Source organism: Kogia breviceps, chromosome 12, assembly GCF_026419965.1.
Source record: "Kogia breviceps isolate mKogBre1 chromosome 12, mKogBre1 haplotype 1, whole genome shotgun sequence".
In the NCBI taxonomy this organism is placed as follows: Eukaryota; Metazoa; Chordata; class Mammalia; order Artiodactyla; family Physeteridae; genus Kogia; species Kogia breviceps.
In genome coordinates, this window is record NC_081321.1 from 99,715,933 (window position 1) to 99,743,606 (window position 27,674).

The 27,674-nt window shown below is 60.1% G+C and overlaps 1 protein-coding gene across 2 annotated transcripts in view; it reads right to left on the reverse strand.

The window, feature by feature from the left end:
• CELSR1 (cadherin EGF LAG seven-pass G-type receptor 1) overlaps window positions 1-27,674 on the reverse strand; it is a 144,736-nt gene that overhangs the window by 15,472 nt on the left and 101,590 nt on the right. For both annotated transcript variants that reach the window (XM_059081660.2, XM_067010437.1), the window contains 16 exons: window positions 25,097-25,263; window positions 21,633-21,818; window positions 20,159-20,272; window positions 19,122-19,296; window positions 18,409-18,550; window positions 16,159-16,279; window positions 14,018-14,201; window positions 13,522-13,623; window positions 12,758-12,852; window positions 12,134-12,343; window positions 10,711-10,894; window positions 9,055-9,198; window positions 5,644-5,848; window positions 4,661-4,828; window positions 2,842-2,968; window positions 954-1,154 (listed from right to left, as the gene is read on the reverse strand). In XM_059081660.2, the coding sequence (XP_058937643.1) occupies window positions 954-1,154; window positions 2,842-2,968; window positions 4,661-4,828; window positions 5,644-5,848; window positions 9,055-9,198; window positions 10,711-10,894; window positions 12,134-12,343; window positions 12,758-12,852; window positions 13,522-13,623; window positions 14,018-14,201; window positions 16,159-16,279; window positions 18,409-18,550; window positions 19,122-19,296; window positions 20,159-20,272; window positions 21,633-21,818; window positions 25,097-25,263 (2,525 nt within the window). The remainder of the gene's footprint in view (window positions 1-953; window positions 1,155-2,841; window positions 2,969-4,660; window positions 4,829-5,643; window positions 5,849-9,054; window positions 9,199-10,710; window positions 10,895-12,133; window positions 12,344-12,757; window positions 12,853-13,521; window positions 13,624-14,017; window positions 14,202-16,158; window positions 16,280-18,408; window positions 18,551-19,121; window positions 19,297-20,158; window positions 20,273-21,632; window positions 21,819-25,096; window positions 25,264-27,674) is intronic.

Below are 27,674 nucleotides of genomic sequence, written 5' to 3' on the forward strand. Positions count from 1 at the left end.
TAACCCTAACCCCACCCCACCCCACCCCCGCTCTGGCTTCAACCGGAGTTTCATCCTCTCCTCCTTCAAAGCCAGACTACTTCGGCCTCTGCCCGGGTCTCTGCTGCAGTCGTTTCCAGCCACTCCTTCGTAAGTTACATTTTAAACACACTGTGGCTGCAGGCAGGAGAAACGCAACTGATTATATACATCCATCTCCTCCCACAGCCGCCTACCTTGCTCAACTCTTTAATTCTCGCTTATCACGCGTCTGTAGATGGGTTAGGATTTTTTCTGTGAGGTCATCGTATCAGCTATATAATCTAATCACCTAATGATAACTTCCAGGAGCCTATGTAACACCCCACGAACCCACGTGATCCCCCAGGAGCCCACGTGCCCTGGGATGGCTTGAGCAAGACACTCCGTATCTAACCCCGTCCTCTCCTCCACGAGTCTCGAGCTTCTTTCTCTCGTCAACGCTGCCGACCCGCCGCCACCAACACGTCCCTGAGTTCTGGGCCTGTCCTAGACGGCTCTCTCCCGCTCTGGGCTCTGGGGAAACACCTGGGCTTTCACAGAAAACGTGGCCATGACTCCCCAGCAAGTGCAGGGCTGGGAGACGCTGCCCGACAGCGACAGATTCAGGCTCAAGTGACAGCTCCCGGGACTCCTGGTTTTCACAAATGTAGTTTCTGACGAAATCACTAGCGTCTGGGTCAGGAAAGTAAGAGCTGAGGCGTATGGAGCCCCCGGCTCCGGAGGATGCCCTTGGAGGGAGATCCCACCAGGCACAAAGCAGTGAGCCCACGTGGCTGGCCTGGGTTCCCAACTTCCCACCAGACGGAAACAGCAACAGACACTCGGCGCGGACAACTCCCCCTGCTCCAGCCTCGGAGGAAGGTCGGACGGCGGGCGCTCCCCACGTGGCCACACAGGCGGCCGCGGAGGGGGGGGAGGGGCCGGGGCCTCACCGGGTTTTCCGTCTGGGCGATCCCGACCACGAAGACCAGCTGGGAGAAGAAAAGCGCCCCGATGAGGTTCTTGTGGATGCCGTGCAGGTTGGAGCGCAGCGTCTGCACCAGCGCCAGCAGCACGAAGGCCACCAGCAGGGCGGCCAGCGACAGGGACACGGCAGCGTAGGTGACGATCTTCAGCGGCAGGACCTCCCCGTGCTGCGGGCGGGGTGGTTAGAGGCGGGAGAACACGTAAGGGCCGTGGCTCTGACGGAGCTTTTGCACAGTCGAGACACATTAACATATTATTAGTGCGGGCACGAACCAGCGTGACGACGCCCTGGCTCTCGGGGGTGCAAAAACCGAGAGCAAGAACCAGATGAATAGTTTCGGGTGATAAAGTTCTGGGGAGGCCGGTGGTGACGGCTGCAAACACCGTGGACGTACATAATGCCCCTGACCTGCACACTGAAACACGGCTGAGACGGCGACTTTTCTGTTACGTGTGTTCTGCCACAAGAAAAAAAAATTGAAAAACGAAAAACCTCACACATAACTCCTGCTGTCCGGCAGGTGTGGGGCCTGTCCACCCAAATGCTGAGCCGAGAGACCTTCAAACAGAGCCTCAGTTCGCACAAGAGGCAGAGAGGCCACAGCTGCAGGAAACCACAGTCGTCTCCTGTGCTTTCTCTGCAAAACAGGACACTCGTCCAGGACCTGGCACCCGACGGAGGTTTGGCATTTGGGAAGCAAGCAGCTCCGGTCCTCCGGTAGCTTCCAGAAAGCACCGTCCTGAAGTCGCACGGAGCTGTGAGCCGGGGCTGCCCGGGGAACTCGGGGAGCCTCAGGGACCTCAGAGAGGCTGGGAGCTGCAGCAGCACTTACACCCCGAGGCCGGGCCGCTCTTTAGAGGCACCTGGGGCGTGGGAGCCTGGATCCCTGCTCTGGTTTCATTTCTTCTACCTGAACTTCTGCTTCCTTTGCCTGCGAGTCCCCTCCTGGTGCTGCCCAGCTTCCCGGCCATGAGAGGACCCCCAAACCCACCCCTCCATGGACAAAGACCACTAAAAATTCACCCCCTTCAGGCTGGGAGCCGGAGCTTCTGCCCATGGGAGCTTTCTGTCTTGGGCTCCCAGAGGCACTCTCTGCTCCTGTCACCCTAACACCCATCAGCAGCAACTTGTGGCTGTCTCACCCTCCCAAATATGTGACAGAAACTTGGGCCGCTGCACACGGGGAAGCCCTGGGAGGGATGACGGTGTGGCCGCCCGGGACACATCCCAGCCTGAAAACAGAGTGAGGTCTCCCAGGCCTCGGTTTGGCTCCTTGACATCAGTACACAACCCTGCCAGGCTGACCCCGCCCAGGCTGACCCTGCCCTGCTTGGGCCCCCCCCTGCCTCACTGGAGGCCCACAGAGGCCACTGAAAACACTGGAGGCTAAACATCAGCCGTCGCGCTGCCGCCTGGGGCTCCTGACCGAGCCTCCTTTGACCTTTGGGGCCACTGTATGCAGCACTTAAGAGAGACACTCCCTTTGTTCCCACCAGCCGTCTCTTTCGCTCCTTAAAATTCAAAGTGCAGCAGAAACAGCATCACCTAACAGACCGCTGAGAACCCTGTTTTAAAGTGAGGCGTACATTCCAGGAGTTTCCTCCTCTCTGAGGTTCTGGACTGCCACCACGGTTTCTAATTTACAACCTGGGCTCTTTGAAAACTCTTCTAAGGGGGTTCTGTTACGGAAACCCTAACAGATTCTGGCCAGTCCTCCTGGAGCACAGTTTTTAATTGTGGCTCCAGTTTGTTCAAAGCCCTTAGCAGGAAAGATGCAGCTCATAGAAGAGCGGGCTTGGGGGCCAGGACACACTTGCCAGCTGGGCAGGGGTTGCCCTGGGGACGGTGCCCACCTCACGCCGGGAGACGTCCATGAGCACGGCCGAGCTAGTCACGTGGCTGCACTGGCAGGTGACATGGGTCCGGTTTCGGGACAGCAGCTCACAGCCCTTGGCCGACCACCCTCCAGTCCCACCGATGCTGCGGAGAAAAGCAGGGTGAATGGGTCTCTGGGGCCCTCCTGCCCCCACTGGAGCCCAAGCGACCTCTTCGCTGGGCCCCAGCCAAGTGCCACTGTCACCTGTGTGAGGACCACAGCCCCGGCAGCCCCCGGGGCCGTGTGAACCCCCTCCCTTCCCTTTGCAGCCGGCGGGGCCTCTGAAGAGCACCCTCTCTGCCGTTCACGTTCATGCGTCGTTCAGCAGTAAAACCTCAACGGGATGGCGCAGGCCCCTTTGCTGGAGACATGAGCCAGTTGTTAAAACAGCCACTGTGTGCTCTGGTCTCCTTTTGAGGCTCGATGGTTTAAGAAGAAACATCTCACATCCGTTTCATACTTCCATCTTCAGATTGCACAACGTTTTATGGCACTTGCCTGGAAGCAGGGCCCTCGTTACCCCGTTTCACCGATGGGAAGCCCCAAGTGACAGGCTGCTACAGGTGTGTCTCGGCCTCAGACACAGCCCTGCCCTCCCGGCCTCTGGGAGAGTCAAGTAGCTTCTCTGACCCTCAGTGTACCCCTCTGTAAAATGGGACGTGAAGGCTAACACACGTTGGCCGAGAACTTTCAGGTCTGGGATGGCAGATGCAGCACAAAGCAGAAAGGATCGTTAGAGCCCCGGCCGGCTAATCGCTGGGGTCCCATCAACCGACCACGAGAGACAGCCGAGCCCAACGCGTGCCGGACAGACCTCAACGCCGGCCTTGTCGGGAAAGGGGACCCTGCATTCTCTTTTGTAAGCCAAGCGTCTATTGCCCTCCAGGCGCTACGCTGGCTGCTCATTAACTGGAATTTGGAGACTACAGGAGGGAGAGAGAGGGTGGCGCGTGGTCCTGCTGATCCAAACCTGCCTCCCAGCGCGGGCGCCCAGCAGAGGCCCCGCGGCAGAGACCCGACCCACCGAGGGGAACTGCAGCTTTGGGGAACGTTTGGGCTGCGTGGTAGCGAGCGCAAAACTCCATCCGGGCTGCAGCGTCGGGGGTGGGGCTGGGAGGCAGATGGGTGCTGCCGATGTGAGCGGGGCCTCTGAGGGGTCAAACCAGCCCCAGCAGCTGCCATGTGGGTCTCCAGGGCGGGATGGCTGAGGTCAGGGACCTTCGCCTGGTACAGGGACCCCCGTACACTCGTCAGGGATTTTCCGCCGTCGGTGGGTGGGCGCTGGGCCCAGACTCTGAGTCCCGCCCCCCGTGTGTGTGCAGAACAGACCCCGGCCTTGTGTGGCGGTGGATGGGGCGCTTGTTGGCCGGAGTCCCGCGGGTGAGGGGCCCCGTCCCCACGCTGTCTTCTCGAGGGATCTCCATGTGTGCCTGTGCATGTGTGTGCACGTGTGTGACTATGTGTGGACATCGCGCACGCCTGTGTTTCCAGATGCGTCTGTGTGCATTCGTGTACACACGTGCGCGTGGTCTTAGCTGGGCGCATGTGCACCCGTGTATGTTTGTGTTTCCAGGTGTGCGTGTGTGTACATGCCTGTGCGCATGTGTGTAACCGTGGGCTGACGGGGGACTCTGACACCCCCAGGAGGGGCTGGAAGGGAAGCAACGGGCCACAGAAAAACTCCCAAGGCGCTCTGCCAACGGAGCGTGGGGGACCTGTGCGCGGGTACACCTGGCCTCAGCAGAGCCCCCCAAGGAAATGCAGCGTCCCGGGGCAGGGAGGGGCATCACCCGTACGTGATGGAGTGATTCCAGAACACGCAGACCGGCTTGGTGCGCTCCTCGGTCTCCAGGAGGGTGTACTCCACCAGGACGGGCCTCTCCAGGGGGCTGGGCAGCGGGGCCCCCTCGCTGTACACCACCGCGCTCACCACGGGTGTGTTGATGGCGGGCCGGTTAGGCAGCCTGCGGGGGAGAAGCCAGAGCACAGGCACAAACCTGTGGGCGGCCCTGACGAGGACAGGGCGCCGAGGTCTCTCCAGGAGGGACCGAATCAGGCGCACGAGCTCGGAGCCGCAGCCTCAGCCCTTGGGAAGGCGTGGCTAAGGGAGGGGTGGGGAGGCCTTGGTAAAGATTTTATCACCAACGGGCAAGCCCAGGGTCACCTCTGGGACAAGGGCCGACTTTGGAAATTTAAAATGAAGACAAGGTGTGTGCGCGAAGACGTCAAGGCTCCACCGCGGAGAACAGCAAATCCCTGGAACGCTGGGAATGTCCAGCGAAAGGAAGCTGGTGCAGTGGTGACGGCTCAGAGAGGCCTCCCATCCGGCCACTGGGAAGGGTGCATATGAAGACCACAGACCCAGGCAGGAGCTGGAAGTGATTCCAAGGTTGAAAAGTGAAGCCTCTGTGCTCCGCCTCTGCTCAGGCCTCGAAGCCCTTCGGTGGCGTTTGCTTCTTCAGCCGGTATTTACTGAGCTGCCCTAGGTGCTGGGGCCACCAACAGCCGGGTGCAGGCAGGTGTGCGGGGACGGATGCCCCGAGCAGGAATTACACTGCTGAGCCCGGCGTGGGAGCTGGGGAGGGGCGTACCCGGCGTTCCTGACAGAAACACCCGGCAGCCCCAGAACCTCGGTCGCAGGGAGATCCCAAGGCAGCGGTCACTGCGTAGCGTGCTTGTACAGATGTTCCGGTGGTTGAGATTCTGACTTACGGAAGCCTCGGAACCCCCTGGATACTGCCCGCCCCCCCCTGCCCCGAGCTCCTGGAGCCAGGCTTACCTGAGGCTGCGGCGGTCCGGGTCATAGTACTCGGGCAGCAGCTGCCCCAGGGTCCGGTAGATGATGACCAGGGCGATGGCGAACTGGCCAGGCTCCTCGGGGTCCCTCTTCTGCCTCCTGAATGGGGCCTCCATCTCGGCGCTGGGCTGCGGGCGTGCCGTCTGGGGGGCGGCCCGGCGACCGGCCGGCCTCACCGTGGGGCTCTCTGCAACGTAAGCACAGCGTGAGGAAGGGGGCTGGACGCCTGTGTTCCCACCAAATCGCCTTCTGCTTGAGCCAGTGCTTCCTGAAATCAATAGATGTTCCATGGGAAACAGCAGGAGGTTTCTCAAAAGATCCAACACAGAACGACCACAGGACCCTGCAACTCCACTTCTGGGTGTGCACCCCAAAAAGCTGAGAGCAGGGACTCGACAGATGCTTTTGCACACCCACGCTCACAGCAAGTGTGATTCAAAACTGCCAAAAGGTGTAAGCAGCACAAGTGTCCGTCAACACATGCTGGATAAGCAAAACGCGGTCCCATCCATCTAAGGAGATGTCATTTAGCCTCAGAAAGGAGGGAGGTTCTGGCACAAGCTACAACGTGGATGAACCTTGAGAACACGATGCTCGGTGAGAGAAGCTGGTCAAGTAATATAGACTCCACTTATGTGGGGAACCTGGAGACTGACTTCGTAGAAAGCAGCCACAGTCACCCACATTTTCCACAGTCTACAAAGTGCCCCGGCTGTGCCTGGTCCACGAGTTGTCTCTGGAAACATCCACCGCCCGGTACACGCTGCCCAGAGCACAGGCTCCAGAGGGGTGGGCGGTGGAGCCGAGGGTCGGGTCCTGGGAGGGGTGACACGCCTGGGGGAGGGGAGGACAGGAGCAGAGCGGGGGGCAGGGGGCTGGAGGTGCGGTGGGGGAGGGTCTCCCCTCTGCCCCCGTGATGGGGACGCCACACACCTTTCAGGCCCTTCTGACCCTGCTCAGGGCCGTGCTGGTCAGCGGCTGGTTAACAGCACCGGTTAGCCACCCTCAGCCTGGTTAACAGCACCGGTTAGCCACCCTCAGCCTGGTTAACAGCACCAGCTAGCCACCCTCAGCCTGGTTAACAGCACCGGTTAGCCACCCTCGGCCTGGTTAACAGCACCGGTTAGCCACCCTCGGCCTGGTTAACAGCACCGGTTAGCCACCCTCGGCCTGGTTAACAGCACCGGTTAGCCACCCTCGGCCTGGTTAACAGCACCGGTTAGCCACCCTCGGCCTGGTTAACAGCACCGGTTAGCCACCCTCGGCCTGGTTAACAGCACCGGTTAGCCACCCTCGGCCTGGTTAACAGCACCGGTTAGCCACCCTCGGCCTGGTTAACAGCACCGGTTAGCCACCCTCGGCCTGGTTAACAGCACCGGCTAGCCACCCTCGGCCTGGTTAACAGCACCGGTTAGCCACCCTCGGCCTGGTTAACAGCACCGGTTAGCCACTCTGGCTTTGGGGTCAGCAGGGAGGCAGGCGGCTCCAACTGCCGCTAGGGTTGTTTTCCAGGGCTGGCTGAGAGCTTTGGGGAAGGTGCGTGGAGTCACCACCCACTCTCCTGCTCTGGCCGGCCAGTCACCTAAGGGGGCTGCTCGGGCTCTTCCTCTGGGCGAGGCTGTGGGCTTCCTGAATGGAGGGCCCGATGCTCGCCCAGGCGGGGTGATCCTCCCAGGCCCCCACCCTGACTTGAGATAGACGCCTCCCTGTCGAGGGCTCGGACTTGACGAGCCGACGTTACCATCTTCAGCAACAAGTGCGTCTACCGGTTCCCCCCTCCTGTAAAATCCCACAAAGCGAGGCCCCCGTAAGGACGCTGACTCGATGCTCCCTAAGCCTCCCACCGCCTGGCTCCACTGCCTCTGTTCAGTCGCCCCGGGCCGGGCTCCAGGCCCCTCCTCCAGCACGGCTGTCACCTCCCGGGGGCATCAAGTCAGAGGCTGCGGCGGGGACACCAGACAGCACCCCGCCGCGGGGTGGCCTCTCGCGAGCGTGTCACAACCCCAGAGCACACACACCCCTTCCCTGTGTCCGCTCCTGGCCCCAGACAGATCGATGGGTCTAAAGCCCCAGTTTCTTCCACGACTCGACTGGCCCATCATGTCTCCAGCTAACCGGTCAGCCAGCAAGTGGGTACCGGAGGCCCCCCTTGGGCAAAGCATCCGGGGGTACCTCACCCCAGTAGAACAGGTAACACGCACACACGCTGCCTCTGGGCCAAGGGCTGGAAAGCCTGCCTAGGAGGGAGTCGGGCCAAAGAAGGGATCTGGGCCAAGGGGAGAAGGTCAGCGTCTGAGGAAGGAGGACACAAGCCTGGCGAAGCCCGAGGGGGCGGGTGAGAGGTGGACAGAGGCTTGGAGCCAAGCCCCAGGGCTGACCTCCAGTAGATGTCTGAAAATGCAGATATTACAAGCGCTACCGTGTATTATATTTTTTCCTATACATACACACCTATGATAAGGCTTAATTTGTAAATTAGGCACATTAAGAAAACAATAACCAATAATAAAACAATTACAACTATACACTGTATTAAAAGTTATGTGAACGTGATCTCTTTCTCTTTCTTTCAAAATATCTTATTGTACAAACTAGGGCTTCCCTGGTGGCGCAGTGGTTGCGAGTCCGCCTGCCGATGCAGGGGACGCGGGTTCGTGCCCCGGTCCGGGAAGATCCCACGCGCCGCGGAATGGCTGGGCCCGTGAGCCGTGGCCGCTGCGCCTGCGCGTCCGGAGCCTGTGCTCCGCAACGGTAGAGGCCACAGCAGTGAGAGGGCCCACGTACCGCAAAAAAAAATAAAAATAAATTTTTAAAAAAGTGTTTAAGATGCCTGAATAATACCCATGTAACTGACAAAACGAATTTACTAAAACCCTTCAAATTTTTAACTGTCCGTTACAGAATTTTATGTCTTCAAGCTCCTACCTTGGGGGAGACTTTTCAGTAGCTTGAGTAGTGTGAAACAGTACTTTAAGAAAATTCAACATGTTTAAACCGTGTGGTACCAGAGTCCTAACCCCGGATTGGAGAACTGCACACACAGACGGCTCTGGTTTGGTTTTAGCGGGGGTGGGGGGGTCGGGGAGGAGTCTAAAAACTTTTACATCCACGGAGAGGCAGCTTTTCATTGCACAAGGAAGACAACCTCACGCACAATTTGAGTGTTCACTCGTTCATCACATTATAAATTAACCAAAGTTTTGTAAGAAACACCCCACCATTACCTTTCCGTCTGACGCCGGCAAACGGGCCGCCGGAGGCAGGGCAGAGGCGCATGCGCACGCGGCGCTGCGCTGTGACGACAGCGGACCCACGCCCCCTGCGGCACCACGGAGGCCCGCCCTCCTCCACGTGCCGCCCCCAAGCGCAGCCGTGGTGTCTTGGCGGCTTTACCTTTCCTCTCGGGTGGTTTGAAGAAGTCCTCCGAGAAGAAGACGGAGGACTGCAGGTCTTTGGGGACCTCGTCCCGCAGGTGCTCGAACCGCGGCACCCAGGCTCCCGTGAAGTTCAGTTTGTCGAAGACGTCGACGGCGAGAACTGCGGGGACAGGCGCCTCCATCACACGTGGCTCCCAGCCCCTCCCGCGGAGAGCCTGCCCGGACCCCTGCCGTTTGCAAACCAACACCAACCAGGACCGCTGTCCCCGATCACCTCTTAACAGAACCTACCTCCACTTCCTGCTGAGTCACACAGCCCGATGCCTCACTGGGGGTCTCGGGGAGCTCAGGAGGCGCCCCCCGCCCCCCCCCCCACGGGCGTGTCATTTCCCTGCAGCTGGCAGTCAGCCCTGCAGGCTCCAGGGCGATCCCCCCAGGTCTCCCTGCTGAGCCGTTTTTCCAACATCCCCAATACAAAGGGCGCCCTCAAGTCACTGCACAGGCAAGGGCTGTGCTCCCACCTGAGGCGCTCAGGACCAGGGTGGGTGAGGGCCCTGGGACACGGGAGGCAGGGGCCACTGGCCCCAAGGACTGGGAGGGTGGACAGGGCTGGCCTGTGGCCCGAGCACAGGCAGGACCAAGAAGGAAGCTCTCGGCCCAGTGCAGGGGCGAGGGTCTCAACCACAGGGCATCAGAGAAGGGCACTGGAGGGGTGTGCGGGCAGAGGCGGCGCCAGAGGCTCGGCCAGGACCTGCCTGAAGTCTCTGGAAGGGGCTGGGGGGCAACGGCTACACCAGGTGCCCGTGTCCTGTCCGTCCCCGAGAGTCTGCAGGCCAGCTCTGCCAGACCCCCTCTCGGGACGGAGGCCGGAATGCCCGGTGCTCACCCTTCTGTCCGGCCTGTGTTGTCCTGCCTGTGATGACGGGCTCCCAAGCCCACCTCCACCCCAATGCAAGGCAGGTGGCACCCTGGGCTCAGGTGGGCCTGTGAGGGGCGGACCGGCCCGAACATCTTCTGGTCAGGAAGTGAGGCCCCTCCCCGGGAGCCTGGGAGTTCGTGCCAGGGGTGCCGCCGTACCTGGGTTAAAGGCTCAGGCCCTCCTGGCGACAGATAATCGGCTAACTCAAGGGGCGATTCCCTGGGAAGGGGCAAAAACCCCTGGGTCCTGCCCAAGCCCCCTTGGGGGTGCTAAGTAAACAGTCACGGGAGGAGAAAACCAGCAGCCCCCGCCTGTAGGACGGGCCCCCGCTCCAGGGACTCTGCTGCTATGTCTGGATGGGCAGGGCTGCTTCTACCACCAGGGCTTCCTCCCCAGGAAGGAAGCCGACGTTCAGCCCCCGACCCCCGAGCAGCACGTGACTCGGTCCACAAGCGTTGGCTCTGCTGGTGGTTCGGCTCCCGGCCCAGGGAGGGGGTGCCCCCTCCGCCAGGTGCCAGCCGCCTGTCCCCGTCCCTCTCCCAGGGTCCGTGCCCCTGGGTGAGCCTGGAGGCTGGACCTGCCGCCAGACCCTCCAGCCCACTTCCCCGGGCAGCCCCACACCTAGTTCTGAAGGCAAGAGGGCCACCAAGATCCTGCCAGCGTCGACCCTTCTCCCAGGGATGGCCGAGGGGGGCTGCACCTGAGGCGGGCCCCGGGGTTCCACCGCCCCCCCCGCCGGGCCCCCAGCCTCACTCATGTTGGGGGTGACGATGACAAAGGGCCGCAGGTAGGTCCTCCGCAGGTTTCGGGCCACGTTGCTGAAATAGGCCTCGAAGCGCCTCAGCAGCTGCGCGGTGCCCCCCTCGCTCCGCTGGATCTGCTCCCACGCGGCCCTGGTGCCCGGGGCCAAGAGGGCGCTGCCCGCCTGGACGACGTCCTGGTCAGACAGACGGCACTCAGCTCACGTGAGCGGCTGGCTGGCGGAGGCCTGGCTGACACGCTGGGGCCCAGGCTCCAGAGAGCCTTTAGGTCACAGGACCAGGCCGGGCCAGGATCAGAAACCGCGAGAGGCTGTGATCTCGTCTCCAAGGCAGGAGACACGTGTCGGGGGAAACCTTGCAGGGGTTTCACCGTGTGCGTCCCGAGACACAAAGGGGAGCAGGCGTGTGGAGACGCCCCCCCATTACATGGGAACCCCCAGTCCCACCAGGGGAGCCTGGCCTGGGAACGGCCGCCCCGTCGCCGAGCCCACAGCAAGGCAGCCGAGGACGTGCTGCGGGTTTCCAGTTCGGGTGACGCTCCCGCCCTGAACACCTCGGATGAACAGGGGGCAGCCTGGGGAGGACGCTCGGGCGGTCGCGGGGATTCAGGGGCCACAACCCAGACGGAAGGCTTCTGTTTGCGAAGAACCGGAAATGGGAACAAACTCCCCCGGGCCCAAACTCTCGGACCTGGATTGAAATACAGGTGCGGGGACGCTGCCAAGGCCCTGAGGGCTCTGCACGGACAGGGGAGGCCCCCGGGGGCTCTGCACGGACAGGGGAGGCCCCCGGGGGTTCCGTGTGGACGGGGAGGCCTCAGAGAGGACTGAAGAGGAAGCACGAGGCAACGCCATGCCTCACGCGCGCCCCTGGAAAGAGCGGTTTACAAACTGGACGAATGAGCCTCCCTCACCAGTTATGCTAAACAGACACGTCTCGGGCTGATCACTTAAAGACGAAACAGGACCGTCTCTGCAGCAGGAGGCATCAAGCCGTGTGAGAGCAGGACCTCAGAGTTTGGGGGGGGTCCTAGTGCCCCCCCCCTTATGGGTTGTGTGCCCTTAGTTCCCTGTGCCTCAGCTTCCTTAGCTGGAAAGCAGGGCGACAGCTGAGCTTCGTACAGGACGTGTGTGGGAATAAGTGGGCCGAGCCCCACGGCCCTCAGGACACTGGCGTGCGCGCGGCAGTCAGCTGACAGCGGCACCCTGTCCTCACCGTCAGGTCCGTCCCTTTGCCAAGACGCTCCTAACACTTGGAAACCCTTTGGCTGGTCACTGAACTGGCCTGGGCTCACGTCTGAAAAGGGCAGTCTTGCCCTGAAGACGCCGGGCCAGGTGACCTTCCACGACCGAGCCGGGACCCCCGGTCCAGCTCACCCCTGGACGTGTGGGACTCTCTGCCCGCCGCCTTCCTACCTCGTGGAAGTCGGCGTCCCGCGTGGCTGCCAGCTCGAAGCCCTGCTGGCTGCTCTCGTGCAGCAGGACGCGGCCCAGCAGCTGGTAGGCCGTCCGCACGTCGCTGCCAAAGAGAGCGTCCGTGTGCCGCGTGGCGTTGCGCAGCGCCCGGGCCAGCCACAGGGACCCGTCACCATCCATCCGCGTCTCGTTCCGGCTCAGCTTCTCGTTCTGGGTCGGGGAGCAAGTGCCAGGTCGGCCCTGCGCCCTTCCCCTGACTCAGAATCCACTGCTTTCCAGTGGAAATACCCTCGTCAGAAAAGAACTTAAAAAATCCCCAAGCCCCAAAATGAACTTGGGCTGATGGCCGTGGCACAGAAAAGGAGGGTCTGTCAGGCTAAAAAGCACTTGGAAAAAGGCACCAGGTGGAAGAAGGGAGAGAGGATGAGACCGTGAGTCATGGGCGGACGGCAGGGCGGGGGGCTCGGGCGCGGGGAACCTGAGTCTGCAGAAGCAGACGCGGGGTGGGATCTGGAAAGGGAGGAGGAGATGTGCTGTCCCCGGGCCCCACCCAGCCTGGGACCAGCATGACCCGTCGGCCTGGAAGCCCACCCTCTTCCTGCACGTTCGCAGGGTGCAGCCTACCATGGCTTTGAGGTCCACGAAGGAGACGGTGGTGCAGTTGAAGAGCTCTGGGGGCAGCCAGCCCTTCTCCCCGCTGCAGTGCCGGACCGCGTTTCCTAGGGAACAGAGAAGGACCCGCCAAGCCTGAAAGCTGAACCGTCAATGAGCCCCTCGGCTGGCCCAGGGCCGGCAGGCGCCACAGCCACGAGGCCAAAGCTGCTCTTCCCTCAGACCTGGGGACACGCCGACAGCTGCCTGACATTCACAAGCAGGCCTCACCGTTGGCCTGAGCTGCCCAGCAGCTATGGGTGGACACGCGAGCGAGTCCGTGAAAAGAGAAATCGGCTGAGTGTTCCATCGAGCACCCACCGTGTCCACATGCGCTGCAAGCCCACCCGGATCCCACTCCGGGCTGGTGCTTTCTCTGCGCTGACTCACCAGACCTCCCCCAGCCCCCTGCAGCCAGACGCAGCTACCATCCCGGTTTTACGCTGAGATGCCAGCGCTGCGAACGGCGAGGCAGCTTGTCCGAGCCCCCGCCACCCCCGCCACCCCCGCCCCGCGCCACTAGGCTCTTTGTATTTCATTGTGTTCCCTCCGGGTTTTATCACTTATGACTAAGAAAAGTTATCTTATCCCCCTCGATCACTTTGGCTAGAGAACTATTTCAACACAGAACATTCGTTGAGTTCCGATGCCTCGGCCGGCTCTCCCGCAAGCTGCACGCCTCCGTCTAATGTCGCGCCTGGAATGGATGCCACAGGCCACAACCCCGCGGTACTTACCCACAGACCCTTTAGGGCACGGCACTGCGGCCGGCTGCCCGAACTTGGTCTGCGGCCACCAGATGCCAGCCTCAAATGCTCTGGGACAGCCGTTGTAGATCACTGGGGTACAGAGGGGAGAAGGCGCTCAGCCTGGCGCATCCGTGCACAGTTGTGCAGCAGGCTCCACACGCTCCTCCTGGATGGAGGCCCCGCCCCACCAAGAACCGGACCCCTCGCATCCCCCCGTCGGTGTTAGAACGGGGGAGGGGGGATGCAGGCTCTGACCCATGCCTCCTGACGGGCCAGTGGACAGAAGGCCAAGCAGACACGGCTGGACCAGGAGGCTGTCAGGTGCCCCCACCACGCCCCAGGAGTGTGTGGTGCACACACACGCACACGCACGTGCAGACACGCGCACACACGTGTGCACACGCACACGCAGACACACACACACGCAGACACACAGCGGCCTGTCCCTGCCGTACAGCCTGAGAGGGTCAAGGGCAACGCGGACCTTCGCAGCCGAGGACGGTGACCTCGGCGAATGGGTTGTCGCAGCGGTTGCACTGGCGGCCAATGACGCCGGGCTTGCAGCTGCACTGGCCAGTGTCCATGTCACACGCACGGCTGTGGGAGCCGTGCGGGAAGCAGTCACACGGCAGGCAGGTGTCCTGCCCCGGGGGCCTGTAGTAATTCTCCTGCAAGAGCCAGAAGAAGAGGCTGGACGTCAGACACCGCAGACAACCTATACCTGGAGAACGTTTCCTAAGCGACGTCAGGGTTCCCGCCGGACTCCCTGGCCTCCCGGCTGTCCTCCACCCACGGCCTCCAGGCCAGCAGCGTCTGGGGCCCCCAGGGCGGACGGGGCAGGTGTGTCCTCCAGGAAAACACGCCCTCTCTCACATCTCAGCAAACACTTACCGTGAGCCACCATCTGTCCTAAAAAGGATTCGAGATTCAAATGGAGATCTATCTATGCACAAGGGCACCAGGGTGGCTGATGGAGGTGGTGTATTTTTTTTTAATTGTGAGAAATTAGAAGCCACCCGAACATCTGTCATCGGGCAGGGCAAGCTGATGGTCAAGATCATGGGCTGCAGTTCTGGAAAGTCCTAGATTTACCCCCAGCTTGGCCATTCACTGGCCACACTGCCCTGGCCAGGACACTTGGCTTCCCAAGGTCCAAGGGACCCCGGCTGAAAACTGGGACAGGCTGTGACTTAGGCAGACTTGTGGCCAGCGACAGAGGCTTCTGTGTCAGGCAGGGACACGGAACTGTCCCACAGGGGGCTCCAACTGTGTGTCTTTCAGTGCCTGAGGAGGCACTGCACGTGAGCAGTCACTCTGGGAGGGCACACGGTATCACTGTCTGTGTTTACAGTCCTTTCTGCATTTTCTACAATTTTTGATTAAAAAAAACAAAATCCTAGCATGTTTCCCCCAAGTACCCTCCTCATTTTCCTCCTGCCCTGCCCCCCGCCAACGCCATGACCGCCATCTCACACCACGTGGTTTGCGTCGTCCTGATCCGCTAGGGCCCTTATGATTTTTCAGGCGACACTGGAGGCACAGTGGAGCACGCGGGACACGACGCGTGTCAGACAGGGCGCCGGGGAGAATCACGAGGGCGCCATGACGGCAGGTCCCCCTCTTGGGTCAGCAAGCTTGGCCGCAGGACGGCACGTCCCTCCGAGCGGCTACCGTCACACACAGAATTTTCCTTTGGGCTTCAAGTTACGGGCAGCGCACGGCAGTTGTCGACACAACATTCTGAAGGTACGTGGAGTTTTCTGGGAGGCCCAGAGGGCCGGGGTTCCCCGTGCTTTGGGCTGAGAACACTGCGGCCGTGCACAAGGATGACAGGCACCCGAGGCGAGGGAGCGGGCAAAGCTTTTCATATTTTTGTTTGTTTGTTTGTTTTCGCCGTACGCGGGCCTCTCACCGCTGTGGCCCCTCCCGTTGCGGAGCACAGGCTCCGGACGCACAGGCTCAGCGGCCACGGCTCACGGGCCCAGCCGCTCCGCGGCATGTGGGATCTTCCCGGACCGGGGCGCGAACCCGCATCCCCTGCATCGGCAGGCGGACTCCCAACCACGGCGCCACCGGGGAAGCCCAGCTTTTCACATTTTAGATGCTGGTTGTCATTGGGGACATCCCTGGTGGTCCAGTGGCTAAGACTCCGCACTCCCAGTGCAGGGGGCCCGGGTTTGATCCCTGCAGGGAACGAGATCCCACACGCTGCAAGTAAGAGTTCGTATGCTGCAACTAAAGATCCCGCACGCGGCAACGAAGATCCTGCGTGCCGCAACTAAGACCCGGAGCAGGCAAATTAATTAATTAAATATATTTTTTTAAATGTTGGTCATCGTTGAGTGGGTTTGATTAACGACCAGGAAAATGGCCAACCAGGAGAACCACGTTTGGTGACAAAGAGGAGTCAAACTCACAGAAATTGCTCGGTTTCCCGTGACCGTGTGTGGGGCTGAGCCAGCTTACAGGTGAGAACCTGGAAGCTGGGTTCACCCACAGTGAACCCTGTGAGTAGCCAGGTGTGTGTGTGCTCGTGTCCAGGCAGACGTGCGGGCGGGTGTGTGCGCGTGTGCGCGCCCCGCCGTCTCCCTGGGTCCCTGCTGTCCGCCCGCGGCCGGGCCTCACCTTGCACTGGCACTGCCCGTTGGTCTTGTTGCAGTCGGGGTCGAAGCCTCTGCTGACAGCACAGTGGCAAGGCCCGCACACAGGGTTCCCCCACCAGCCTCTGGGGCACGGAAGGTCGATCCTGTTGGGGAATCAGATGGCAGACGGAAGGTGTACAGAACGGCCCTTTTTGCAACGAGAGGGGTGGCGGAGGCCTGGGCCTTGGCTGGACCAGTTCTGGGCACCTCACCTCCCGCCCCCCCGAGTGGTCTGCTGCCCCCTTGCTGGCCCCCACCTGCGGGACTTAGCATTTTATGACCTATGCCCAGCCTTCCGGGGCCCCGCGTCTGGAAGGGTTCTACCTACAATACTGTCATTTTAAAATAATTTGTTTGCTCACTTCTTTCTTCCACCCGCGAGATGCAGGTGAGTGCCCCAACCCGGCTTCCTGTGAGACCAGGTCAGTAAGTTCTCTCTGCTCGGCACCCCTGCCCCACGACGCCTGGCCCACGAGGGAGGGCGCTCAGGGACAACTAACCTAGCTGTCAGACTGGCTCTTCACCCAGCCCCACCCGGCGCAGACCGAGCCCAGCTGCCCTGGGCCACCCCCTCCCAGGTCCCAGGCCTCTGCCGGCACAAGACCGGTGGGGTCGGCAGCATCAGCGCTTCCCAGGTCCCCTGGGTCAAATGCTGACCACATCCCCACGGGTGCCGGGAGCAGCCTTTCCTGGGATGTGGAGGCTGCTTCCGTCAGCTCAGAGCAGCCCTGGGCTGGACGCGGTGGGCTCAGAACCGTCAGACCCGCCCAGTCCCGCCCTCTTGAGCTGCCCTGGCAGACCCCGCGGCAGGCGACCTCCACGGTGCCGGGGCCAGGTTCCTCCCTGCCCCGCCCGGCGGCGGCCGCTGCTGTTGCTGTCCCCCTACGCCCACTCCCCACCTGACCGCTCACTTGAGTGTCCGCTGCTGACCTGTCTGCCTGGGGGTGCCCCCCAAGTGTCCTTCAGGCTCCACAAAGTGAAACGCTGCCGTGTTCACTGTCCTGGCTATTGGCATTCCACCCGCTCACCGGCCAGCCACCAACCTCCCCTGCTCACGTGTTCACCTAGCCAGCAATTATTAAGCACCGACCGTGTACGCGCTGGGGCGTGTAACAGCGACCAGGATGGGCTGGGGCTCCGGTCTGGTGTTGACGGATCTACACCAACAGGGTGGGGAATCCCAGCGGCCTGGTGTCATAGCCCTCCTCGCTGTCTCCCCAGCCCTGCCTCGCGGGCCCTCGGGGACGCCGCACGGCCTCCCAGCTGCTCCCTTTGCCTCTGGCTTCCGTCTGCTCCCACCACACTCCACCTGTGAGCTGGGGGCGCTCCGACACCCAGACCTGATCCTGCCCCTTCTCTGCGGGGCCCCTGCGGCCTCTACAAAGCCGAGCTCTGCTCCCGGTTTGCAGGCAGGCCCGCCCCCCAGGCGTGTCCGTCTCCCCAGTGCAGAGCACGCTGGGACGGCACGCGCCAGCTCTGCCCGGGACCCGCCCGCTGAGCTGAGCTCCTTAGACGGGTCTCATCCCTTCACTGCTCTCCGGCCCGGCCCCCTTGGTGTCCCTCCCTGCAACGCCCCCTCCTTCAGCCTCGCTGCCTCCCAGCCATCAGCCAACGGGCTGTGCGGGGTGCCGAGGGCGGTGGCTGCATCCGGAGCAGCACGCGCTCCGGTCCCCGGTGGGCGGAGCAGGCTGGCGCCACGCGGCTCCTGCACCAGGACGGCCTGGCACTGGCCGGGGACCATCAGCCTTGACTGCATCACCTCCCAAAGGGGCTGGAGTCTTGGTGTGTGAGGTACCTCGTGGCCCCACCTGGGAGAAAGTGCTCTACCTGTGATGAGTACACGCGTGGCCTGCAGGGGCCTGGAGAGCAAGACGCCCCCAACGAGCTACACCAGGACCGTGCACACGCCAGACAGGACTGCGCCTCCCGACCCGAGAGAGAAAGCGTCTTCTGTAACTACACTCATCTTCCCGCGTCTCAGCCACTGCCTGCTCTGTGCACGGCTGGGCTCTTGATAAATGAGCTGTGCTGTGCGTCTCTGGGGTGGAAACACGCTCAGCGGGGTTAGTGTGAGACGCCCAACCGGATTCTCGTTTCTTTCATGCCAAATTGAAAAACACACGTCCTTGTTATCCTGAACCATATGTATCTGGGGGTTAAATAGCAAAGAGGAGAGAACAGGTCGGGAGGAGAAGTAGCCGCGTGGCCCCTGAAAGCGAGGGCGTACTCTCACCTGTTCTCGCAGTACCGTCCGTAGTGGCCGGACCCACACTCACACACGTAGCCCCGCGGGGAGTCGGGGCTGTGCACGCAGGCTGCCACGTGCTTGCAGGGGTTCACGTGACACGCGTCCACACACTTCCTTCCAAAGTACCCTGCGGGGACAGGCCGGCGTTAGCCCACCCCAGGATCTGGCTCTGCGAGTCCGCTTTCCCGAGCGACACCCTCCGTGTTAGGATGTGCTAGCAATCTGCGGCTTCCCCGAGCCGCGACTTTCCATGGAAAGCGGCAAAGCCCTTCAGAGTCACGGGAAGCACGAACACTCGGGGGGTGAGGCCTGGAAACGCAGAGGTGAGGGCCTGCCTCCCAGGCCCCCCGGGAGGGCTCACGGCGGGTGGGTACCAGCTGAGGATAGCCACCTCACCTCAAAATTCAAAGGCAACCACTGAACGTGTTATTTCTTAAATGTGCGCCTTTCACCAACTCTCCCTCATCTCAGTATGTGCCCTGAGGATCCAACCGGGAGGGTCCCCTGTCCCCGACGTGAAGAAGAGACAGGACACAGGGCCACTCCTTAGTTACGAAACAAAGCTCAGGGCGCCCCAGGCCCCCAGAGAGGTGGCGGGGGAGCCACCGCCCAACTCGGCTTTTCCACAGTGTGTTTCAAACACCGAAGGCGTCGCCCTCCACCGACGGGCACCAGGAGAGGGGGCTGCGGGCGCCCACCTCTGTCGCAGATGCAGGAGTAGCCGTCCCAGGTGTCGTGGCAGCGGCTGTGCTGAGGGCAGGGGCTGGAGGAGCAGGGGTCCTCCACGTCACAGCCGTCCTTCACCCTGACCTTGAGGGCGTCGTTCATGTTCAGCGTGGCGATATTGGTGGCCGTCTCCCCCATTCTCACACCCTGCGTTAAAAAGGGGCAGCCAGAGTTGGCGCTGGGGCCTTGGGGCTGGAGGAACCCCAGAAGGTAACCAGGGGTTAAGAGAACCCCGAATTCTCTTGGGTCCCTTGTTTTAAAAGCCATGCCTCATTTATCGAAAGGGCTGGGACTGGTGGGGGGACGGCAGGGACGAGGGGCCCTTCTGCTTCCCCCGGGCGTGGATCCCAGGCAGGGAGACGGGCCACCCGGAATGAAGACGGAATGATTCCATATTCCGATAATTCCATGGTGAGGGTCACGGAGAAAAAATAACGTGGATGATGGACGAGCAGGGCCGCTGACGAAAGTGAGCAGGGCAGCTCCTGGGAGGGGGGCGGGGATGTGCTGGGGGCCACCCGCGCGAGGCACCTCGGGGCCAGATCACCCGGGGGCGGGGCGGGGGCGCAGGGGAGGGAACTAAGGATTTATTTCCCTGCAGCGGGGCTGGGGCCTGGGGACGACGCAGGCAGAAGCAGGGAGACGTGAGCTCAACTACTTTATAAACCGCTCACTCCGGCTGCTGCTGGAACACCTGGTCTAGGGCACGAGCGTGGGATCCGTCCAGGTGAGCACGGGGGGTGGGGAGGGGGCGGGACGGAGCAGGTTCTGGAAGTGACACGAAGACAGAGCCGCAGGGGCCGACCGTGGCGCGGCCGTGAGGGGACCTCGAGGGGAAGCGTGCGAGAGGAGGGCTCTAAGCGGGAAACTGGGTCTGTTAAAGCCGGGTGGGCGATTAGAGAAGTTATTCGTTTGCTGAACACCGACAGGATGGCCGAGGACACCAGCCGCGGCGCTGGCCGTCCCTGAGCAGGACGCGGTGGGCCGGGGCCGGGCTCGGGGAGGGTACCTGCATGCAGCCCCGGAAACCGCGGCGCACGGAGACCTTGTCCTCAGACACGCCACCCACGATGAGGCTTCTCATCCTCAACCCGGGAAGCTGGTTCCCGATCTGCACCGTGTCCTGTGCAAAGAGAGGGGCTGCATCCACCACCTGGAAACATCTGGCTGGAGAGAATGCGCTCAGAGGCTAAAATGCAGTCGCAGCGGCAAAAGCCCCTCACAGCCTGAGGACGTCTGTGCCTCCAAACGGAGGGCCCGGCTCAGCCTTCTCCGTGGAGAACGCGGCTGTGTGTGTGTGAGACGGGCAGGGTGCAGGAAGCAGTCAGAGGACGTGTGTCCGTGTCCCAGCCCAGCCAAGACGGGCACCTGGGGGGAATGAGGGCGACCCTTCCATCTCTGTCGTGGGCGCTGCCAACAAGCCACTGCGGGAAAAAGCGTGACAAACCGGAGAGTGGCAGCGAGTGGAAAACACGTCCACGGGGACAGGAACCTAGAAGAGTCTCGGCTGCATCCTTAGGCTCAGGAAGGTGCACACGCAGAGCACGGCCATTTTTACTCTCAGAACCGGGGGTAAGGTGAGCCTGGACTCCAAAAGCACTCAGGAATCACACGTAGCCCCTGAAGCGCGCGGGGGGGTCCCGTAAAGATGCCTCCTGTCTCCTGGCCGCAAACCCTGGAAATCCAGCGGGGTTCAGCCAGCGTTCTCTGAGTCGCCGCCTGCCCATCTGGGATGCGCCAACCTCTCCGGTGTCCCACAGCCCGCTCTGGAACCTGGGGGGTCCCACTGCCCCCCCACCCCTGTCCATCTCTGTACCCCGAGGCACAGCACGGAGCGTGCAGCCGTGGCGCAAAGCCAGCTTTGCTACGAGAAACCTCCGCCGAAGGCGCCGATGGCATCGTGACGGGACGCACAGGTGGACCGAGTCCAGTGCCTGACGCCAGGAGCTGACCATCTGGAGAGGGGATGAGCTGCCCGTTCCAGTGTCCTCAGCACAGGAGGAACGTGAGACGCGAATTCAGGGAGGCCCAGAAAGCACTCCCTCAAATCCACAAGGGCTCTGGCAGGGCCTGGCACCTGGAGGGGTCGCTCTGTTTTCCCACAGGCCCAGTGAAGGGGTCTGGGCTTCCCCGGTGGAGCAGCGTATAAGAATCTGCCCGCCGATGCAGGGGACACGGGTTCGAGCCCTGGTCTGGGAAGATCCCACATGCCGTGGAGCAACTAAGCCCACGAGCCGCAACTACTGAAGCCTGCCTGCCTAGAGCCCGCGAGCCACAACTAGAGAAAGCCCACGTGCAGCAATGAAGACCCAACACAGCCTAAAATAAATAAATAAATAAATATTAAAAACAACAAAAAACCACGTAGCGCTGTGATGTACACACTGTGATACATTGTGTCCTGTGGTACAGCTACACTGGGATGTGCTAGCGGTTTCCCAGTGAAGGGGTCTGTTCCAAAGGGGGCACAGGTGCCCACTCACCTGGTCCACACCGTAGTCCAAGGTCATGACTGCCAGGTACTTGATGTCTTTGCCCTCCTTGGCACTCTTCAGTTCTATCAACAGGTGATGCCACTCCCCGTCAGTCACACGTGACCTGGACAGCCTCATGGACACCACGTCGGAGGGGCCGTGGGACACCTCAAACTGGACGTAGTTGTTCAGGATCTGTAAGATGGGGAGAGCTGCACTAGTCACTGAAGAGATGATGACAAAATACAAAATACACTGCGATCACTTAAGTAACAAAGCCACGCAAGCAGACTTACCACAGAGCACTGGATCAAAGATGGACTTAAAAATTAGGCAAAGTTTAATCTGCCGTTGCCTGTAACACTCTTCAGGATTACATGCCTTCTTCTATGGTAAGAAGTGTCGAACATTGACAGAGGTCAAGTGAGATAAAGCCCGTTGGACTTAAGTAAGGGGAACAACCACAGATTCAGGTGACTGTTGGGCTCTTATTCTTGGACGTCAATGTTTCATCTTATGAGACAAGATTCAGGCCACCATGTTCAAATATATGAATGCAAAAACAGAAATCAGCACTGTAACTGGCCTAAGATGTTCACGTTTTAAGAAAACGTAGCCGGGGCAATGCTGAGATCATGTTTCCCTTTCCCCAGTGGAGGACTGGGTAGTTTGGACCAACCCTCCTCCTGAGAACACCTAGGACAATGAGACAAAATGTTAAAGCACACCTGTTTGAGGCATCAGAGTGGCCCGAGTCCCTTGCAAGTTACAGAAGCACGAGCAGGGAGAAAATGGGAATCTGCAGAAGTAAGCTTAGTGCTTTGCCACATGGTTGTCAGCCGGTTCTGGAAGGCACAGCTGAGGCTGAGAGCTGTGCAAAGCTTTCTCGGCTCATGAGGCTGGGAGGAGAGTAACTGGAATTCAGAGCCTGCCCAGAGTGAGGGCCGCCAGCCAGAAGCAAACATGGGGGACGCGACACCACCATCTTACTTTCAAATTCTCTCTAGTTGTTCAACACGATGCCCAGCACTCGGTCAAAAATAACCGAGTACATGAGGAGACAGGGCAGTGTGCTTGAAATAGACCCACGGGAATCCAGATGAGAGAATCACCAGACACAGACTTGAAAGTAGTAAAGGGAACCACAGGGCTTTCAAGGAAACAGATTCAGGTACCAGTAGGCTCTTATTTCTGGCTGTAATTTTTCCATTTCATGAAATTAGACTCAACCTACCAAGTTTAAATACATGTAAGATTGTAAACCAACTGTACTTCAATTAAAAAACACGTGAGAAATAGAAAAAAAAAACAGCGTTGTAACTAATCTAAGATACTCATGTTTAAAGATAACTTCAATTTAAAGAGCAGATAAAAAAAAAACTATTAGTGCACTGGTTAAAAGAGACACGCCTGAAATATAAGGAAACAGAAATGTTGAAAGGAGAAAGACAGGAAAAGATACATCACGTAAACACCAACAAAAAGAAAGCTGGTATAGCTACATTAATATGAGACAAAGTAGACTTTAAGGCAAAAATAATTATGAGAGATAAAGAGGATTTTCATCATGATAACAGCCAATATTCCAGAAAGATACAACAATTCTAAATTTGGATGTACCTAATAACGTAGCCTCCAAATCTACAAAGCAACAACTGACAGATCTAAAAGGAGTAAGAGATAAGCCACAATCAAGGCTGGAGATTTTTAACTCAACTCTCTCAGCAACTGAGCAAACAGACCCCCCAAAATCAATAAAGATATAGAAAATTGGAATGCTACATGAACAAACGTCACCTACTTGACATATATAGAACGCCACAGAATACAACTGCAGTGCACACATTCTTTTCAAGTACAGGTAGAATATTCACAAAAATGACTAAATGCTGGGCTCTAAAGCAAGTCTCAACACATCTCCAAGGTCTGAAATCATACCACGTATGTTCTCTGACCTGAGTTATGCTAGAAACATCAAATGATTTACTAGAAAATGCTACCTGTTTGCTGAGAGGTATACTTGTGAATACCCGATGGGTCAAAGAAGAAATCATGATGGAAAATAAAAAATGTATTTAGCCGATTATAAAGACAATGCAACTAATAATGTACTTTGATTTTTCGCCTCAACTGAGAGTCAACTGAAGGGGATAATTTTTCACCTTTTTACATTTTGTTTCCTTTCATTCCACAGAAGTCTGAGTCAACTCATTAATTTCCCTGGCCATTCTCTTTCACCGTCCTTGCCGACAAAACCCCAAAGCCAGCAGATCAACGACGAAATGACGGACGTCTACAAACAAAAGCAATGCCTGCAGAATGATCCCAGGACAGTGGCAGTTAACTACTTACCACCTTAGATCTGTCACCGGATTTAGGAGAGGTGTTTGACAGCAGCTAGGTTATATCCCACTTGACAACGAAGCTGGATTTAGGGCGCCTAAGAGCAATTACCCAAACCGTTTGGGCTGTAGGATGACTGTACCTAGTCTGGCCTGCTGTGGAGGCCGAAACACCTAGACCACTGCACCCAGAGCTCGTGGGGCCTGCAGGAGGCCTGCATTCCAAAAACGCCACGTGAAAATAACCCGGAATACGCCTGTAGTCCCCAGCTGACCAGCCTTTGGAAACTGCCCTGAGGCGGCCTGCTGGGCGGCCACTGGGGTCTGGTGGACCCCACCGAGGTCACCACTCTTGCCCGCCAGCCTTCCACAGGGAGGGGCTGGCCAGAGTTCCTGGCAAAAGCCCTTCATTTTTGGATTAGCTGCCCATAACGTAATTCCTCAAACAATATGGGAGTTTGTGGCTTTGGGTGTTGTTCCACTGAAAGTGTACTTTTTTCCGACACAGACCCCACCGCCAATGACAACCTGCAGACTCCCATTCGTCACCTGAATCAGCCAATTTAATTTGTTCCAACAGGGAAACCACCACAGAGGAAAGTCCCAACCCTGGGCGGGATAGTGCCTGCCAAGTTCTGGCCCAGAGCTGGCTTCTGGGACCGCCCGATAAACTGATAAAATTACTGGCTCATGAGGGATAAACAATGACGGCTGTAATCATCCCAGAGGCACAAACTGCACCTTCAGTGCAAAGCCCAACGGGCCTGCGCCAGACACACTCCGGAGCAGTGATGCGGGGGAGGGGGGAGGGGCAGGTTCGAGAAGAGACGGGGGTCCCGCCTGGGCTCTGGGCCCCCAGCCCCCACCCCGGCAGGGGTTAGTCAGGCCTCCCTGGGCCCCCATCCTCGTCTATCTGTTGACAGGCATGGAGGTGGTCTCCTCCTCCTCCTCCTCCTCCTCCTCCACACGGGGGGACCAGCAGCGGGTGCGGGCAGACAGAAGAGACCAACTTCCCCGCGCACGCACCGCGGAGGCTAGGCTTCGGGGCGGCGCTACGTGAGCCTCCGGCTGCATCACGCAGGCGCACACCTGCCCCGCGGGTGCCGGGAGTGGGACGCGGACCTCGCTCACCTGGAGGTGGAGCCTGGAAGACACGCCCGCCGTGGCCTCCATCAGCACGCCGTCCTCCTTCCTGGTCCGGAACATGAGCCCCAGGTACCAGGGCACGGAGATGGTGATGTCCAGGTCGCTCCAGGACACGATGCTCTCCCCGCTGAAGCGCTGGGGGTGCGGCATGACTGCGGACACAGACACGGGGGCGTCCCCGAGTCAGACGGGCCTCTGAGAGCCTTTCGTAGCTGTAGGGGACGGGACAGGCCCCCAAGGAGGGGGAGGGGAGAGACCCTGGGCCTTTTTCTCATTTTAACGCAAAGGCCGGTCCCAGACTTCCGTTCGTACAGCGCCAGCCCTCGGAGTCCAGGGGCCGTGGGCTCTGCAAAGCCCCCCCCCCCCCCTCCACTAGGGACGCAGGCCACCTTCCTGAGCAGTCAGGTTGAGGCCTGGGGGTTCTCAACCTTGGCCGGTGTACAGTAAGGGGCTCTCAGGCAGAGCGGGGCAGCCCAGGACCCCCGGGCCCAGCGGAGGGGCCCCGTGTTCCTGGCCTCCCTGTCCCACCCCACACCTGCCAGGTTGGGAGCCCAGGGGCGCGCGCGGGGGCCGCACGGAGGGTGCTCTCCTGGCGGCACCGCGCGAGCCCGCCGTGAACCCTGCACAGAAACCTCGACCCTGCACGCTGACCCGCCTCAGCTGGCGCCTGGGGTGGAGTTCCAAGCCCGAGGCACACAGGCCGCTGTGCCTCTGCTCCCGGTGACGGGCACAGACAAGGGGAGGCTGCGGGCCAGCCGAGGGCTCCCAGAAGGTTTGGGGGGGGACCAGCAGCCTCACCCAATCTGTCACACTTGGAAAAACCGTGGACACCGGACGGACCAGCAGGCAGGACGAGGCCGACTCACGCCGGCCTCCTCGCTTCGCCTCCCGAGTCCCGGGTTATCACAAGTGTTGGGGACAGAGAGACACCTGGCCCAGCCCAGAATCTCAGCCCAATTCCTCCACGAGGGACGCCGCGGTTATCACCACGGGTGTTCAACAGCGCAGGGCACGCCAGGTGGGGACCACCTTTGGGGACGACTGTTTCCTGCTCTTACGAACCCAAAGCCCGGCAGCTGTTTTCTCTGGCACAGCCGTAGCCAGACTCTCGGCCTCCATAACAGGAACTCCATGGGCGTGGGTGGCCCCGCTGGCGCTGTGCCCTCCCGGCCTCTGCCCCCCCCCGTGACCTGAGCTTCCTGCACACGGTGATCAGCTGGGGTTGGGCCTAACCTGTCCACAGGTTAGGACAACCTGTGCACAACCCCAGCCCACCTGCTGCCCGGAAAAGGGACCTTCGGGGCCTTGAAAGGTGCCCGGTGCTTTGTGTCCCAAAGAGTCGGGCCCTGGGACTTCCCTGGTGGTCCCGTGGCTAAGACTCTGCACTCCCAATGCAGGGGGCCCAGGTTCGATCCCTGGTGGGGAAACTAGATCCCACGTGCCGCAACTAAAGATTCCGCATGCCGCAACTAAAAGATCCAGCACACGGCAACGAAGATCCTGTGTGTTCTCAACAAGACCTGACGCGGCCAAATAAATAAATACATATTTAAAAAAACAAAAACAAAAACAAGAAAAGCGGGCCCTGGCCAGTAACTGTGTCTTCAGCCAAGGACCGGGGATGTAATACAATTCCACGTCACGTGTCTCAGCTCCATCACTAAAAGCCCTGGGCAGGTGGACCGCCCAGCACAGGTAAGCTGCCCGCTGGCTCCACCCCTCTCACCTGCACCGATGGAACGAACTCTGCTCTCCTCCAGAACACTCTGTCACAGGTTCCACCTATTTCTGCTTCAGTGACTCCTTAGAGAATCTCAGGAAAGCTGTGGTCCCCACCCCCCGAAAAAGTCACACTCGACCCCCCAGCCCATCCTGTGGGGCCCATGGGCAGAGGGGAGGAGCGTCTGACTTCCAAGGAGAGGCTGTGGGTTGCAGGCCAGTGAGCGGCTCCAGGCAGGACTTCTCCTGGCTGCTGACTCGCTAATGAGCTCCGGGCATCTCCAAGGTGGATCCAGGGAGCTCACCCAAGCTTATCTGGCCTCAATCTCCCCCTTTTGGTTTACCTTAAAGTGCATCAGTGATTTTCTCTCTTTTTTTTTTTTTTTTGCCGTACGCGGGCCTCTCACCGCTGTGGCCTCTCCCATCGCGGAGCACAGGCTCCAGACGCGCAGGCCCAGCGGCCATGGGTCACGGGCCCAGCCGCTCCGCGGCACGTGGGATCTTCCCGGACTGGGGCACAAACCCGCGTCCCCTGCATCGGCAGGCGGACCCTCAACCACTGCGCCACCAGGGAAGCCCGCATCAGTGATTTTTAAATGACAGTTATTTAACACTATACTGCTTCAAAATGAATGAATGAATTGTTTAAAACCTGCCAGTATCTACAACTACAGGGGTGGGGTCAGGGGAGAGGCCCAGGCTTTGATGCTCACAGTGCAGTCCAGTGGGGAAGCAGGCAGCTGGGGGAGCCCCTGGGATGCCGAGAAGGGGCTCGGGGGGCGTTGGCCCCGGGGAACCGGCCCTTCAGGCCTCAGGGTGCCTGTGAGGAGGCACGCGGCCACCG